An 18537-nucleotide genomic window follows, 5' to 3' on the forward strand; every position below is an offset into this window, starting at 1 on the left:
CCTTGAAGTGACCAGTAAGAAGCTTCCAACTAGCTACATTTTCCCTGAGAAGTAGGAGACTAAAGATATTTACTGAGAGAGTATGAGGATGGCAGTGAGAGTCTTGCAGAATAAGGCAATTATTAAGAGTAATTTAATGAAAAATGGGAGAAGAGATATTTCTCAAGTGGAACTAACAAGCCCAAATGGATAAATTAATTTTCTCCAGTCCACCACATCACTCAGGTATAGTGGCAGAGAGGTAGGTTTTAGGATTGATCTAACATTAAGGGATCGCAAAAATATGCAATCCAAGAACAAAGGGTAGTGGAATGGACTCAGTAAGTTAGGAAAGGCCTAGCTGCTTTAACAAACAAACAAAAAACAAACCAAAATAACAACAATCCAATAATAATTCAGTAGTTCAAAAGAAGTATCCAATTCTGGGCAAAATGGAGGAAACAATAAATGTAGCTATTTAAATACTCTGAAAATTAAGTGGCATCTGAGAGTGGAGAAGACCAGTACAATAAAATGCGATGAGTTGACTAATTTTTTCCTTCAATACAATCAGGCTGAACTCTAATCTACCCAAAAGCTGGAAGTGGGCATCTGCCTGGGCAGAGTTCCCAAAGAGGCCCCTCTAGAACTGGTTCAAAGACCAAGGAAAGGTCATGCAATGATCAGAGAGAATGAGAGAAAATAATTTTTTGTCTTTCTCTTTCTCCATTCTCTCACACCCAGCTCCAAAGATATCCCATGGTTGTGGGAGGCTGAACTAGCCTGTGACTGGGTCTGACTCCCCTGCTGAGCGGTGTGACATCCAGTAGTCATGCTGCTGGATAGCCCCTGTCTTCATCTTCTATGGTTTAAGTAAATGTGTCTTCGTGCATGGATGTGCCTTTCTACATCCCCATGGGTGGAGCTATGTGCTGAGAGCCATAGCCAAGTAGGAATGACGCATGGCAATTTCCTTGTCAGCCTACCCAATGTTGCTTAGAGGGAGGACTCTCCATTGTGGAAATGGGCTTTCCTTGGACCCAGGTCATTTGCAGTGACATTGCATGAATGTTTGAGAGTTTTGGTTGAAAGGTGACCCTGCTCAGGGATTAGGGTGGATCTGGGTTTAGGGTGGATCCGGGTTTAGGGTGGATCCTGCTGGGAATAGGGAGTATCCTGCTGCCTCAGGCCCCTGCTCCTGGAGTTCCTGTGGAGTTCTCGCGGGGTTCTGAGAGTATTTGGTACGCAGAGCCCGGTGGAGGGTGAATTTTCCCAGAACGTGCGTGTAGAGCTGGTGAGGGTCGGGAATAAAGAGTTGCTGTTTGAATCTACAAGCTGTGTGGTGGCTCGTGATTTTGTGCCCAGCCAGACTGCGGCATTTGGTGGCCCGTACGGGGAACTTCTGAAGCTTAAAGGTAAGTGAAATTTCTCACCCCTGAGGAAGAGCGAAAGAATGGGTGACCAATTCAAAAAACAATGTGTTATTGTTTTGATTTATTTTGTTTTTATTTCAAGTTGCCTGTTCCTAGAACTTTCTCAGGCAAACTGGGGAAAATGGTTGACTCAAGGTTTGAAGTTGTTCGCCTCCGAGCAAGAGAAATTGTTAGAGGAAGGAGGCACCCCAGTGAGACCAAGAACAATTAGGACATATGTTGATACAATACAAAAATGTAGCCCATGGCTTTTTAAAGACGAGTTATTAAGTATATCAATGGGACCATCATGGTATCCTGTAGAAGGATTTTTCTTCAACAAGAAAGAGATGGCTAGTTCTGTTTACTACATTTGTCTAAGATCTTGGTTTTTACAGACATCTGATTAATTTACAAAGCTAAAGTGTTAAAATATCAACCACTAAATATAAGATCAAGTACTCTTTACTTATTAAGTTCCATAAGGTAATATATTTAAACATTATGTGTGTTTTCATAAATTGGTAAATGGAAAAATGTTTAATATTGCTTTGTGTCTGTGTCTTTGCTAAAACAAGGTTACTAAGTGTTAAGATTCTATCATGTGTAATTTATATACAAAGAGTAGAAAAATTTTCAGTTGGGTTTCAATTATAGTATTATAGTATCATAAAAAACATGAAAGTCTTTCATCTTATTAAAGTGGAGTAATTTGTCTAAATCAGAAATTTTATAAGAGTTGTTTCAAAATGTGAATTTATAAAAAGGGTTAACGGTTAAAAAAGAGAGAAAAAGATTCAAGATGTGGAAATATATTTTAATATAAAAGGTTAAAGGAAAAAGAAATGTTTCTAGATGAGATAATCTCTGTGTGGTAAAGTAAAAAGTTGTAAAATGCCATTTAAAAAGATTTTGAGGAAACTAGACTTACTTTAAAAGCTTGAGAAAGGAAGAAAGAAGAAAAAGGTATTTGTACATGGCAGATTGAGACAAAGCTTCTCAATGGAGGTAAAAAAAAAAAAAAGCCTTTGGTTGAAGGGCAGCCATGTAAACTAACATTAAAGCGATTTAAACAGAATCTAAGCCTCGTTTAAAAGAGTGAAGTTGTAGGTGGTGAAAAAGTACATTTAAAAGTACAGTATAGATGATAATTAAAAGGCTTTAAAAGGTTAAATTGAAGGTGGTCGAGATACCTTCATGGCGGAAAAAAGATTGCTTTATTGCATCATTTAAAGCCTAGTTAATCTTAAAAGCATTAATAAAAAAAAAACATGAAAATGGGAAGATAATAGGATAAAAGCAATTTGGAGAAAGAATATTAGAAATTTGAAGTGAAAAACTTTGAAGACAGAAATACAGGAAGGTGAAAAAAAGATAAAGAAGATGTAGGAAGATAGAGAAGATGTAGGAAGACAAGAATTTTAAACCCACAAAATAGGAAACAAAAGAAAACTAGGGGAAAAAAAAGCAACTAAGGGTGAATGTACAAACCTTAGGGAAAAAAAAAAAACTAGAAGATAGAAATAAGATAAAAAATGGTTGAAAATGTCAAGTAAGGTATCACAGATAGAAAATGCAAAAAGCTAAGACAACTATTAGATACAGACATATACTTATTAAAGCAAAAGGAGGGAATTAGAAAGGGGTATATATCCCCCAAAGATAAACTTAAAATAACCCTTTTTACTCTAAAATTTTAAAATTTGGATTCATCAGGACTTAGTGCTGCGGAAAGACATATGTATCCAAAAAACGTACATAAGCCTAAGGTACTTTGGAAAGATATTCTAACAGGACAATGGAAAGGTCCTGACCCAGTGATTGCCTGGAGTCGGGGTTTTGTTTGTGTGTTTCCACAGGGAGAACAGCAGCCGATTTGGATTCCAGAGAGACTAACCAAAGCGATTTCTAAAGACCAAAAAGAAGATGATTTGACTCAAATCCATAACAGCTGATATCCAGAGTTCCAGCTTGGCTATTACATCTGTGACAGTGATTAACCAGGATGCTTTTTCAATATCTATTTTATTATTGCATTTTTCCACATCATAAAGTTCTATTTTATTTTTTGAGCTCATACAAACCTAGGTTAATGTTTTTCTGATCAGTTTTATTTTTTGACTGTGGAGTTTTTAAACATTGCAATGGAGATTTCACCTGTGTAAAGCTACAAGGCCTTTAATATTGTCTTATGTGTTGTACGTTTGTGTGCACTCTTGTGTTTTGTGTTGTATGTCTATATGTGCGTATGTCCATATTTCATATATGAGGAGCGCTCATGAAAAAATGGATCCGAATTTTTTTTTATTCACGTGATTTAAATGGTTTAATTTAAATTAGGTAAACAGCTGTTAAGGATTGTTTTTAAAGGTGGTTAACAGATCTGTTTGTTTACTTTCACCTTTCCTTTTCATTATATTTAATAATTCTGTTCAGGATAATGTAATGTTACATAATTTCTTTTTAGCATTCATTGCCAGAATTCCTATCTTCATCCCAGTGCCGGTGAAGACAAAGATAAAACCAAACTACAGGAAATGGACATATTGATAGATTCCTCCACTTTGAACTGCTTGCAGAACTTGCCTGGACTATGTATCACTTGCATGCATTGTGAACTATCTGTTGGTGCAGCGAATTGTATAGTGCTGGCATATCTTTGCTGATGGTGTCACTGGTGATACAATTTTTCCAAAGGAGCCATCAATTGGCTTGGTGTCGTGGCATTTCTGAATCCTCCTCCCTTCTGCTAGTGATGGTCTAAAATTTGGGGGCCAACAGAGGTGAGGCAAAGAACCTCACCCCCCCACTGGGTGCATAGGCCTATCCACAAGTATGGCTGTATGCTGGACTGGTAGTCAGTGATGGGTATGATCCAATTGCAGTGGTACCAACCTAAGACAGGAGGCTGAGGCCTAGAGGTCAGATCATCTGATGACGGGTAAGGACCATATGTTGAATTGGACAACCTAACAGGTACAGTCCCTAAGCCACATTGCTTATTGTTTGATTAATCAGAAGGGGGGAGATGCTGAGAGCCATAGCCAAGTAGGAATGACGCATGGCAATTTCCTTGTCAGCCTACCCAATGTTGCTTAGAGGGAGGACTCTCCATTGTGGAAATGGGCTTGCCTTGGATCCAGGTCATCTGCAGTGACATTGCATGAATGTTTGAGAGTTTTGGTTGAAAGGTGACCCTGCTCAGGGATTAGGGTGGATCTGGGTTTAGGGTGGATCCGGGTTTAGGGTGGATCCTGCTGGGAATAGGGCGGTTCCAGGTTTAGGGTGGATCCTGCTGGGAATAGGGCATATTCTGCTGTCTCAGGCGCCTGCTCCTGGAGTTCCTGTGGAGTTCTCGCGGGTGCTGAGAGTATTTGGTACGCAGAGCCCGGTGGAGGGTGAATTTTCCCAGAACATGCTTGTAGAGCCGGTGAGGGTCGGGAATAAAGAGTTGCTGTTTGAATCTACAAGGCGGTGTGGTGGCTCGGTTATTTTGTGCCCAGGCAGACTGCGGCAGCTATGCTCACCTGTTTCTTTGTAATATTACCCCTTGCCCTGTTTGGGATAGAATGTTCCATGGAAATGCCTTTTGTGTGTCCCCTTGTCTTACTGTGCCCTTAGGTATGGCTTATCTAGATGTCAGTCAATCTGCTGACAGCAGACATCATAAAGCTAGACTCAGCCCCTTGAGTAGCTTGCCTCATTTTAGTAGCTTCTCCTCCATAAAAGGGGTCAGCACGTGCTTTCTCTGTCTCTCTTTCTGCAGACCCTTAATGTCAGAGGAGCCATCACAGCACCCCCAAAGAAATAGGTATTTCTGTCTCTTGTGTGGTTATTTCTCACAGCCTAATTAGCCCAGTTCCCCTGGAATGACCCCTGAGTGTTTTAGTCGTGTGCAACCCAGCACATGGTAGCACAGTAGAGTGAGCAACAGTGGCCAAAACAGGGAAGGAGTCCAAAGTGCAGCTGAAGGGAGGAGAACCTACCACTCTGATCAGAGCTGGAATTTTCAGTTTTTTTTTTTTTTTTTTTTGGTTTATGTCCTAGTGCAGTATGGCTCCACATATAAGTGAACTTGAGAAAAGTATGTGAACAACACAGTGAATAAACAGAGCTTCACCTTTTTTGATTGGAGAACCAAAACGGAAGCCCAGATAAATAAAAATGAGGAGATTGCTACAAAGGAGATCAGGAAAGCCACATGATAAAGATGCTCCTGAACTCATTTCCAAGTGGCACATGCACGGATCTGACCATAAACACCAAATAATTGATGTGAAGATTGGACTATAGGACAATTCACTGTCAAGGTTCCAGAATAACCTTACAAATGTATGAAAGACATATTTGAATATGATTGAAAAGGCTCTTATACAAGCAACTACATTGAAAGCATAGAAGACTGTTGAAATGTGTACCTGAGCTCAACTAGGTCAACTGTTAATATGAATATTAAAAATCTTATTTCTTCAAACTATCAGGAATACAATTAAAAAGTAATCAATTTTTCTCTTCTTTTTTTTTTTAATTGTGGTGCTGTTTTTATGTTCTTTATTCTTCTGTTGTCATTTTCCTTCTACTTGAAGAATTTCCTGTACCATTTTTCAATGAGGGTTTGATTAGGGTGATTTATTTTAGCACTTTAATGTCTGAAAATGGTTTTATTACTCCTTCAATGTTGACAGGTAAAAATTTTCACAAATCTACAGTAACATGTTTTTATCTCCAAATACATTCCAGTATTATCTTCTTTAATTTACTAGGGACTAGTGTCTTCTTTGTATTTTGTTTTTGTGTTTTTATTAAAACATATCAATTGTATCAATTTTTAAAAAAGTAATCAATATAAAAATTAGATAAATCTGACAAATCCATGAGAAAAGAAAATCATAAGAGCCAATGACAAGATGACACACACAGGAATTATTTGAAGAACTTAAAGAAGTGATTATTCAAATGCTGCACAAAGAAATGACAAAAGCTCTTTAAATATAAAAACTCAAGGAACACCAGTAAAAAAAAATTGAAGATAACAAAAGAAACAAAATAAAATTTCAGAATTAAAAAGAAAAGACTTATTAAACAGACTAAAGAGCAGAATAGAAATGACAGAAAACTATGAGTGAACTCCAATATCTCTCAATAGAGTTTGCAAAAACCAAACACCAGAGAGAAGAAACTTTGTTGTTGCTGCTGCTGGGACCTATGAGATGGTCTAGCATTAGTGTCATCAGAGATCCAAAATGAGAGGATAGAGTATGGCACAGAAAAAAATTAGGGCTCAATTTTCCAAATATGGTGAAAGACATGAACCTACAGACTTAAGCTGCTTAGTAAAACTTGCTAGAAGAAACCCAAAGAAGTCCACGCCCAGATATACCCACAGCACTTACAAACCAAGCTTGAAGGAAAACACTTGAAGTCAGCTAGACAAAAATGAAACCTTATTGACAGACCCGGAACCACTTAAATGACTGTGGAATTCTTATCAGAAATGATGTGAGACAGAAGGCAGTGTGAAACAACTTTTTTGAAGTGACCAAAGGAAAAACAGAAGAAAACCAAAATCTCATATATAGAAAAAATTCTTCAGAGAGGAAGGTAAAAATAAATATATCTTCCTATAAAGAAAATTTAAGGGCCAGCAGACTTGTTAACAAAAATAACCTTTGGTCCTTCAGACAAAAAGAAAATGATATTAGAAGGAAATGTGGGCACCAGGGATAAAGAGAAAGCAACAAAATAACAAATATGTGGGTAAATACAAGAGGCCATTATTCTCTGTTTTGAGTTCTTTGAGATACATTTTCACCACTGAAAGGAAAAATTGAGAAAACATCTGGAACAGAACAAAAATTAAAATACAACATATCAAAATTTGTGGATGCAACGAAAACATTTCTTAGAGAGTTATAGCATAAAATGCTTATGTTAGGTAAGAAGAGAATTCTCAGATCAATAAACTTCTACTTTCAGATACAAATAACAACAACAACAACAAATGAACAAAATGAACCCAAATCCAGCACAATGAAAAAAAGAAAAAAAAAAGATGAAAACTAACATCAGTGGCACTATACAAAAAATACAGTATGGAGGAAGTGGATGATTTCTGGAGAAGTATGAATTAACACAAGAACACAAACATTTAGATGGTCCAGGGACCATCAAGGAAATTAAGTTACTAATGGAAAAAGGTCCCCAAAGATCTTCAGTTACAGATAATATATCTGGAGAATTATACCAAACATTTGAAGAAGAATTAGTACCAACTGTACAAAAACATTTCCAGTAGAAGAGAGAACAATTTGCAATGCGTGTTATGAAGCTGCTATTACCCAACCAGCAAACCAGAAAAAATGATGCCAGAATAAATCCATGAAAGAAGCCCAAGATTGGCTGACCAAAGTCCATCATGAATACAGACATGAATATCCCTATATAATGCTCTTTCTTGAAAAGCCAAGAAAGACACATGATGGTAAGGGTTGATGTAGAATAATTACATGGCAAAACTCATGACCTATTGATTAAAAACTCTCAGGTAGGATCCAGACACATTCAGAGTACCTACAAACCAAGGATGAGGGAAAACACTCGAAGTTAACTGGAAGAAAATGATACCTCATTGACAGACATGGAACCATTTAAACGATTGTGGAATTCTTTTCAGAAATTAGGGAAGACAGAAGACAGTGAAGGGACATTTTTAAAGTGCCCAAAGGAAAAACATAGGGAAACCAAAATCCACATATTAAAAATATTCTTCAGAAAGAAAGGAAAAATGTATCTATCTTCATACAAAGAAAAACTAAGAGACAACAGATTTGTTAACAAAAATAATTTCTGGCATTCAGACAGGAAGGAAATGATACTGGAAGGAAATGTTTGGATGCAATGAAAACATTGCTTAGAGAGAGATTCATAGCATCAAATGCTTATGTTAGGCAAGAAGAACATTCTCGAATCAATAATCTAAACTCCCACTTTCAGAAACAAAAAATAATGATCAAAATAAACCCAAAACCCACATGAGGAGAAGAAAAAAAAAGGCAAAGACTAACCTAAGTGACACTGTACAAACCACACAATATGGACAAAATGGGCAACTTCTGGAGAAGCCTGAACTACCACAAGAACATGAACATTTAGATGGTCCAGTGGCCATGAAAGTAATTAAGTTCCTAATATGAAAAGCTCCAATTGTAATAATTGTAATATTTTCATTTTGCCAGCTGCACTGCAAAATTTTATGATACTACTTAAAAGAAATACTATATGAACAGAAAATAAAGTCTTGGGAACTATTCCTATATCTTTATAGATGAACACAAAAGGTTGAAAATTAAATTTATACCATCTTTTTATGAAAAGATTCAATCCTATGAACCCATTTCTATTTCCTATGTGTCCTATCTTGGTTTACATTTCTTTATGAGTTTTACTTCTCTTCATATGATCTTCTCCACCATCATGAAGAATGAAATCTTTACTTCTAATATTTTATACGTAGAAATGATATAAGGGATAAGAATGGAAATCAATAATAGCATAAATGGCCCCAAGCAGATTAAAGGCTAACATAAATATTAACAGAAACCTTTAAAGAATGCATCATTGAATTTAAGCTTATATTGAAATTTATATTTAAAAACTGTGAATCTTAAAAAAACACACTCTGTGGATATTTGAAAATTAAGACTGTCTCAAAATCAATAATGAAAGTTATGTGTTCAGACCTAACTGAGAACGATGGGAAATGATAACTAACTTTCTACAGGAACCTGAATTATTTTTCTGTCTTCCTTTTAAAATACTTGTACCCTGAATTTCCTGAAAAGAGGACATATTTTGAAAATTAAAAAATGGATATCCACTTTGAAACTGAAAATTTCTCTTGCAAACAGATGTCAACATCTTATTGCTAAAATCTACTTCCTCCTTCTGTTGTATTCTCTGTTAACAGAACAGTTTCACAGTCTAGAGTGGAGACTCAACCATGTTGCCTCCAATCTCTTTCTCAGGTTCTCACTTGCATCTGTGTCATTGTCTCCATTCCCACAACTTTCATGGCAAGAAGGCATTTTGGATTCCTCTTCCTTTTCTTTCCCACTCATGGGCCATCACAAATTCTCCAAAATATAACAATCAGAATTTGGCTACTTCTCACACCACCACTGCAACCCTAATGGCCCAAACCACTATCATCTCTCACCTGGTTTATTGACTGGTTTTCAACTGATCTCCTTGCCTATGTTGGAGGCCTGCAGCTGCAGTCTCTTCCCCATACAACAGTCTATAACCAGGATACTCCTCAGCTTAAATACTCCAGTGGTTTCCTAGCTCAGAGGAAGCAGAAGTTCTCACAAGAGCTGACAAGGTCTTAAAGATTGGATCCCACATTGCCACCACCACCCATAACTGCTCTACCCTCAGGCTTTATGCTTCCCATGAAGTCACTCATTTATCTCCAGCCACAATGGCCTCCCTTCCAGGTATGCTCTTTCCCCCTCTAGTCTGTTTACACTGTGGTTCTCCCTACACAGGAATGCTAATCTCTTAGATACTACATCATTTATAATTTCCTTCCAGTTTTTATCCCAGAGGATTATCTTCCCAGTAAGGTCTTCCTGAAATCTCACCATCCTTTCCTCAACATTTCAAAGCTTTCTTTCCTATTCTATTTTCCCCTACTCCTTATAACATATATCACTTATTTATCTAGCTTACTGTCAGTCTCCCCTAATCGACAAGGTAGGAATTTTTGTCTGTTTTGCTCACTCTTGTACTTCCAATTCCCAGCAGAGAGTGTGGCACACAGTAGGAACCCACTGAATTTTGTTGAATGCATGAATTAATGAATAAGTGAGTAAATAAATAAACAAAAGAATGACTTCAGCTTGGGCTTTCACTGCATCTTTCCTGGTCTTCTAATGGTAGTCTTTACCTGCTGAAATCAACCCCGCATTCTTCCATCAGGAGTTTTCTTAACACAGGTTTGATACTATCACTTCTCTGTATAAGAATCGAAGTCGATTTCACCTTGCCAGGGAAGACAGAACAATTCTCCAGAATAACATCAATAACTTTCATCATCAGAATATCCTTTTCTAACCTCATCTTTTTATATCCATTCTTACACCTTAGTCTATAGACTAGAGTCACCCAAATTTAAATAATTTATGGATCTTATTAAAAGGGAAAATATTTCTCAAGGACTCTCAAGGCCATATCCAAGGACTTCAGTTTAAGAAACATCAATTTAAGTAATTTATAGACTAATCAATATAAATATATTTTATTGCAGATTATTACTGGTAAAATGATTTTAATATCATAAGCAAAGTGAGAACAAAATCTTAAAATCTTTATATACCTTGCATCCCACAAGAATAAGTCCATGGACCCCAGTTGCAAACACTGCTACACACAAATGAAACTACCTACCCATCCCAGAAAAGGCCTCTGTTTTCTGCCTTCTATGGGCCTTCACTCCTGCTATTCCCCAATTTGGAATATCATTCCCCTAATGATGGTTCTCAAAATTCCATTTATCAAAAAAGGAAATATCATGAAAGACACTACTGAAAAACAGATGATAATCAGAAATTATTTTGAAAATTTATTCTCTAAGAAAATAGAAAATCTTAAAGATAAGATTTTTCCATTCTACCTAAATTGAATCAGGAAGACATGGAAAATTTAAACAGATCAATTTCAAACAATGAAACTGAAGAGACCATCAAAAGCCTACAAACTAAGAAAAGCCCAGGACCAGACGGTTTCTCAGCCAAGTTCTACCAGACCTTCAAAGAAGAACTAACATCAATCCTCCTCAAATTATTCCATGAAACAGAAAAGGAAGGAAACCTTCCAAACTTATTCTATGAAGCTAGTATCACCCTGATACCAAACCCAAACAAAAACACATTAAGGAAAAAAAAAAACTTCAGACCAATATCCCTGATGAACACAGATGCAAAAATTCTTCTTTTTTTTTTTTTTTAGAGAGACAGAGAGAGAGAGAGAGGAGAGAGAGAGAGAGAGTGAGAGAGTGAGAGTTTTTTTTATATTTATTTTTTATTTTTTGACGGACACAACATCTTTGTTTTGTATGTTGTGCTGAGGATCGAACCCGGGCCGTATGCCAGGCGAGCGCGCTACCGCTTGAGCCACATCCCCAGCCCCCAAAAATTCTTAATAAAATACTAAAAAATTGCATACAAAGACATATTAAAAAGATTGTGCACTGTGATCAAGTGGGATTCATCCCAGGGATGCAAGGATGGTTCAACATACGGAAATTGGAAAACACAATTCATCACATCAATAGACTTAAAGACAAGAATCACATGATTATCCCAATAGATGCAGAAAAAGCATTTGACAAAATTCAGCATTCATTCATGATCGAAACAATAGAAAAACTAGGGATTGTAGGAACATACCTCAACATTGTAAAAGCTATATATGTTAAGCCCAAGGCCAACATCATTCTAAAGGAAGAAAAAAATTGAACACATTCCCTCTAAAAACTGGGATAAGACAGGGATGCTCTCTTTCACCACTTCTATTCAACACAGTCCTTGAAACTCTAGCCAGAACAATTAGTCAGAAGAAAGAAATTAAAGGGATATTAACAGGAAAAGAAGAACTCAAACTAGCTCTATTTGCCAATGACATGATTCTATATTTAGAAGACCCAATAAACTCCACCAAAAAACTTCTAGAACTCATAAATGAATTCAGCAAGGTAGCAGGATATAAAATCAACACCCATAAACCAATTGTGTTCCTATATATCAGTGATGAATCAAGTGAAAGAGAAATTAGGAAAACTACCCATTGACAATAGTCTCAAGGAAAATAAAATATTTGGGAATCAATCTAACAAAAAAGGTGAAATATCTCTACAATGAAAACTACAGAACACTAAAGAAAGAAATCGAAGAAGACTTTAGAAGATGGAAAGACCTCCCATGGTATTGGATAGGCAGAATTAACATTGTCAAAATAGCAATACTACCAAAAGCTCTAGATAGATTTAATGCAATTTCCTATTGAAATTCCAATGGTGTTCTTTATGAAAATAGAAAAAGCAGTCATGAAATTATTTTGGAAAAATAAGAGACCCAGATTAGCCAAAGCAACCTTAGCAAGAAAAGTGAAGCAGGAGGCATCATAACCAGACTTTAAGTAATACTACAGAGTTATAGTAACAAAACCATCATGGTATTGGCACCAAAACAGACATGTAGATCAATGCAACAGAATAGAAGACACAGAGACAAACCCACATAAATACAGTTAGGTGATACTAGACAAAGGTGCCATAAACATACATTGAAGAAAAGAGAGCCTCTTCAACAAATGGTGCTGACAAAACTGGAAATCCATAAGTAGCAAAATGAAATTAAAACCCTGTCTCTCACCCCATACAAAACTCAACTCAAAGTGGACTAAGAACCTAGGCATAAGACCAGAGACCCTGTGCCTGAGAGAAGAAAAAGTAGGTCCAAATCTCCATCATATCCACTTAGGAACCAATTTCCTTTACAAGACTCCTAAAGAGCAACAAGTAAAATCAAGAATCAATAAATGATATGGTATCAAACTAAAAAGCTTCTTCACAGAAAAGGAAACAATCAAGAATGTGAAGAGAGAATCTACAGAGTGGGAGAAAATCTTTGCCACCTGCACCTCAGATACAGCATTAATATCCAGGACATATAAAGAGCACAAAAAACTTAACTCCAAAAGAGCAAATTACCAATTAATAAATGGGTAAAGGAACTGAACAGGCACTTCACATCAGAAATACAATTAGTCAACAAATCTATGAGAAAAACATTCACCATCTCTAGCAATTAGAGAAAAAAAAATTAAGACTACAGTGAGATTTCATATCAGTCCAGTCAGAATAGCAACTAAAGAACACAAGTAACAATACATGTTGGTGAATATGTGGGGGAAAAGATACATTCATACATTGCTGTTTGTAAACTGACGCAACCACTCTAGAAAACAGTATGGAGATTCTACAGAAAACTAGGGATGGAATCACCATTTGACCCAGTTATCCTACTCCTCAGCATATACCCAAAGAAGTTATAATCAGCATATTATAGTGATGCGGCCACATCAATGTTTCTAACAGCTCAATTCACAATAGCTAAGCTATGGAGCCAACCTAGGTGCTCTTCAACAGACGAATGGATAAAAAATTGTGGTATATATACACAATGGAATATTAATCAGCCATGAAGAAAAATGAAATTATGGCATTTGCTGGTAAATGAATGGACTTGGAGACTAATCGTGCTAAGTGAAATAAGCCAATCACCTACAACCAAAGGCCAAATGTTTTCTCTGATATGCAATGTTAAAACACAAAAAAGGGGTGGAGGGAAGAGAAGTTCATTGGATTAGACAAAGGGGAATGAAGGGGTGAGTAGAAATAGAAAAGACAGTAGAATGAATCAGACATAACTTTCATATGTTCATGTATGAATACACAACCAATATAACTCCACATCATGTACAGTTACAAGTAGGGGAAGTTATACTCCATGTATGTATAATATGTCAAAATACATTCTACTGTCATGTATAAACTAACAAGAACAAATTAAAAATAAATAAAAATTCTATTAATCATTCAATGCCTAGTTTGACTCCTTCAAAAAATCATCTTTCTGATACCCTCAGCTTTGTCTCATGGTGTAATTTTATACGTCTTCTATGGATATATATATATATATATATATATATATATATATATATATATATAAATAACATATTCTCATACAGAGTGTGTTCTATCATTTTATCATGGTTATTATAGTTTCAGAAGAGTATGAAAATTAACTTGTTCTTTTAGTTCCACAATAATTGGTATAGTGCCTTACATATGACAAGAAACTGAACAAATCATCACTTAGGGTAAAAAAAATAAATGCTTCTATAAAGTAACCCTCCACTGACCATAAAAATGTAACTGTTTATTAAAAGCTTACAATTAAACATATACTATGTGCTTATAATAAAAGATAAAAATGCAGGAAAATTTTTTAAAACTTAGAGGATTTACCGTCTTTTCAGCATTAAGTCTGATATAGGTATGCATCTTAGACCAGTTCCCAAAACCATAAGGAACGACGTCAGAAGCACAGTCACCCGGAGTCCTATAAATAAACCAAAACATCCATATTAGTCTCTATTTTCACTTAAGTAAATTCAAGGTTAAAAAGAAATATTTTTCTTACTGATGACTAATGTAATAAATATTATATTCTAATATTATGACTCTTCTCTATAACCCTCAACATGAGAAAGGAATATAAACACAACCCTGTACATGCTGAAAATGAAATGATTTTAACTTTAATAGAAAACTGGAATGATTATATTAATGATAAAGCTCTTATTTTACAAAATGAATATATAGAATATTTTGTTCAGATATAATAGTAAAAATGTAGAAAATAATTTTAAAAGACTAGATATTTTAACTTTATATCTCCAATATAAAAATTCTAATTTTCAAATGTAAGGAGCTAATTAAAAAAACCCTCTATTATGTCCCTAAAGAGTATTTTAATGTGACAGATTATTACTATTTTTATTGGTGTACTGTGACTAGGTGTTTTTGGGGGTGGATGGGTACTGGGAATTGAATTCAGGGGCACTTGATCACTGAGCAACATTCTCAGCTCTATTTTCATTTTATTTAAAGACAGGATCCAACTGAGTTACCAAGGGCCTTGCTAAGTTGCTAAGGCTGGCTTTGACTCAAGAACTTGCCATGCTCCTGCCTCAGCCTTCCCAGCCACTGGGATTCCAGGCATGTGCCACCAAGCCCAGATGCAATTAAGTTTTAATTTAATTAACTATATTAATTTAAATTTTCTCAAAAAAGTAACAACTGGCCAACTATATATTTTATCTAATAATCAGGACAAACTCATACTAATGCTTGTTATTGGGTAATAGAAAATAATCCCTTATGGGCTGGGGATGTGGCTCAAGCGGTAGTGCGCGCGCCTGGAATGCGCGCGGCGCTGGGTTCGATCCTCAGGCACCACATACAAATAAAGATGTTGTGTCCGCCGAAAACTAAACAATAAATATTTTAAAATTCTCTCTCTCTCTCTCTCTCTCTCTCTCTCTCTCTCTCTCTCTTAAAAAAAAGAAAATAATCCCTTAGGACTCTCTGATTAATACAATAACAGTTTTCTATTTTTTTTTAAATTTATCAGATGGTTTTCAGCTTAAAGGATAATGGTGTTAAAAAATAAAAAGCATGGCTTAGAACTTCAGAAAATAATATGCATCAGATAGTTTGGGCCTTTGCATTTCAAATATAATCAGTTACTTTTAAAATGTATGCCAATGTCAGTCATGTGGATAAAAGGGGCAAAAAAGAATATACAAATATGTTTGGTGTACAAACAAGGTAACCAGAAATAGACACAATACTGACAGGATAATATAATGGAACTCTGTCTTCCTACTGTTGGAATGCAATACATTTGTTAATACTGAATTAATATTATCTTACTGTTTGTGGCAGCCACACCACACAGGTGGCTCATAACAAGTCTGGGTACAGATGGTCACAACCTTCAATTTTTTTCCCAAATCCAGTTATCACCTTGAAACCATTTCATATGAACAATGAACCTAAATGATTAATGCAATATTTGGTTTTTGCCAGAAAAAAAAATTTATTTTGGTAGAGAGTATGGGGTTAAACGTTTGGTTTTCACAAGGCTTCTTTAATTTGGAGTCAACAAAATTATAATTATACATATCAAACATAGCAAGGAAAATAAATTTGAGATCCAGATAGGCAGATACATGCTACACTAAGAATAATTTGTGATATCAACTGAGTTAACTTTATAATATTCTTATATAATCTGAATATTATAAATATAATTTGGCAGAAGGAATACCACAGATAATGTGCTTCTCTGCAACAAGTGATGCATACATATTGCTCATTTACTGCTTCTACTAACAAAGCACAGATTTTAAAACCACATTATAGCCACAGGAAATAGAGTGTAATTAATGAAAAGTACATACACAGTGATAAATATCCTAAAATTGCAAACATTGATCTTATAAGGTTATACCAAAAGGAATTTTATAGATTTGGGAGCCTAAAAAGCTTACATTGTACATAATGCTTATGTTTTCCTAAATATTTTGTAATTCAGGTAAGAGCCAGTAAACATGTAATGGAGCATTGTTTACAGCCATATGGTCCAAATAACCAAGATTTTCATCATTACTACTAAAGGCTAACACACTTTTTACTAAATTGTGCTTTTTAATCAAATGAATGACAATATAATAGCTACTATAAACTTTGAAGAATGAAGAAGTTGTGAAAAGCTGATTAAAACAATCTTACACAGCATGGAAGCTTTCTTGTTTAATTGTTTCCAAATGTTGCTTAATCTATCCCAGTTAGGTACCCAATCTTGAATGGAATGCTTTCTTCATGTTACTCATATTTGGACAAGGCATGAATGTAATTCCATGTAATCAAAAAGATGTCATCTCACCCAGGGACGAGAAGTTATAAGGACTCCAGCAAAACAGTAGACTGCACTGCTAATCATATAAAAGTATAGTACATACAATAGGTATAGTATATATAATATTACACACTGATAATAAATGGTTTATGTGTTCACTATTCGAAAAAAATAGTCATGTAGATCTTCTATATATAGGCAGATTTCAAAGGTCACAGTATTAGGATATGAATACAAATACCATGATGAAAAATATTATCAGAACAATTTCATTACACAAGAATAATTGAAAATAAAAATAAATCAATATGGCATCCAGACACCGCAGGAAGCTTCCTTTCAATAGATGAGATAGTTCCTTTTACTGGGTACCCACTAGATATAGAAGTGTAAATCTCCATAAAGGGTAAAGATAGGGATAGGAAAACATACACACACACACACACACACACACGAAGCAGGGAATAGTCAGCTGCTGCAACAAAGTTCACCTGGGAGGACCATCCTTGCCCAGGCTCCATAATTCCATCAGATGGAATGAAGACAAGCTCTTCTGCTCCTGACAATATTCTCTCCTCGCTCCCTACAATGTCACAGCCTTCCCACCCCAATTCACCTTGGAGAATATAAAGACTAATCACACTATATTGGACATAAGCACTCTAAAATGCACAGGCCATCCTTAACCCAGGATACGTTTCTGCATCCCTTAATCTGAACTCATCTCTACTACCCTCCAACTCCAGAAGCCTTTCCCCCATGCCTTCTGGAGGGCTCAGTCATTATCAGTATAATATGAACATTCTCAAGTTTGTCTCCAAATGGTATCTCCACCTTCTTATTTCTACTTAGGTCTCTTCTCTGCTTCCCAACCTCCCAATCACTGTTACTCTCTATCCCAAAATTCTCCAGTCTTTTTTGCTCTTATGCTTAAAAGATGTTTTTCTTCATCATTGGTTTTAAGCAATATGATTATGATGTGCTTTTATGTAGTTTCTTCATGTTTCTTCTGCTGGGATTTCTAGATATGAGAGGTTATAGTTATTATAAAGTACAGATATTTTTTTGCCACTATTACTTCAAAAAATCTCTTTTTTTTCCCCTATCACTCCATCTTGTTCTATGCCTTTCTCACTTACCTCTTGGCTTCTGGGGCTCCAATTATATGTATATTGGGCCACATAAAACTGCCCCACAGCTCACTATTGGTCATGTTTTTTTGTTTCTTGCTAGTCTTTATTTCTCTGTGTTCCACTCTGGATAGGTTCTGTTGCTAAACCTTCATACTCACAATGATCTTTTCTTCTGCAACATTGAATCTCCTGTTAAAACCTACATGATCAATTTAAAATTTTCATCTGTAGAAGTTTGATGTTGGAGACCCAACATGGTGGCTGGCGAGGAGGCAGCACTTTCAATACCTCCACAGTAACGGGATCAGAGAGACCCATTAATACACCTACATGCTACCTGCTGAGAAACTTCCAGCAAAATTCCGCTGAAAGGAGACCTGCCAGGAACTAGTAAGTTTATTGGAAGTGTCAGTTTGTCTCGGCCACGGGGCGCAGGGGCCCAGTCCCGCCGGCCGCCGCCGAAAG

General features: G+C 35.9%; 1 protein-coding gene across 2 annotated transcripts in view; it reads right to left on the reverse strand.

The window, feature by feature from the left end:
• Slc49a4 (solute carrier family 49 member 4) overlaps positions 1-18537 on the reverse strand; it is a 132736-nt gene that overhangs the window by 99727 nt on the left and 14472 nt on the right. For both annotated transcript variants that reach the window (XM_048794564.1, XM_015486864.2), the window contains exon 2: positions 14482-14575. In XM_048794564.1, the coding sequence (XP_048650521.1) occupies positions 14482-14575 (94 nt within the window). The remainder of the gene's footprint in view (positions 1-14481; positions 14576-18537) is intronic.

Source organism: Marmota marmota, unplaced genomic scaffold (genome assembly GCF_001458135.2).
Source record: "Marmota marmota marmota unplaced genomic scaffold, marMar, whole genome shotgun sequence".
Lineage (NCBI taxonomy): Eukaryota > Metazoa > Chordata > Mammalia > Rodentia > Sciuridae > Marmota > Marmota marmota.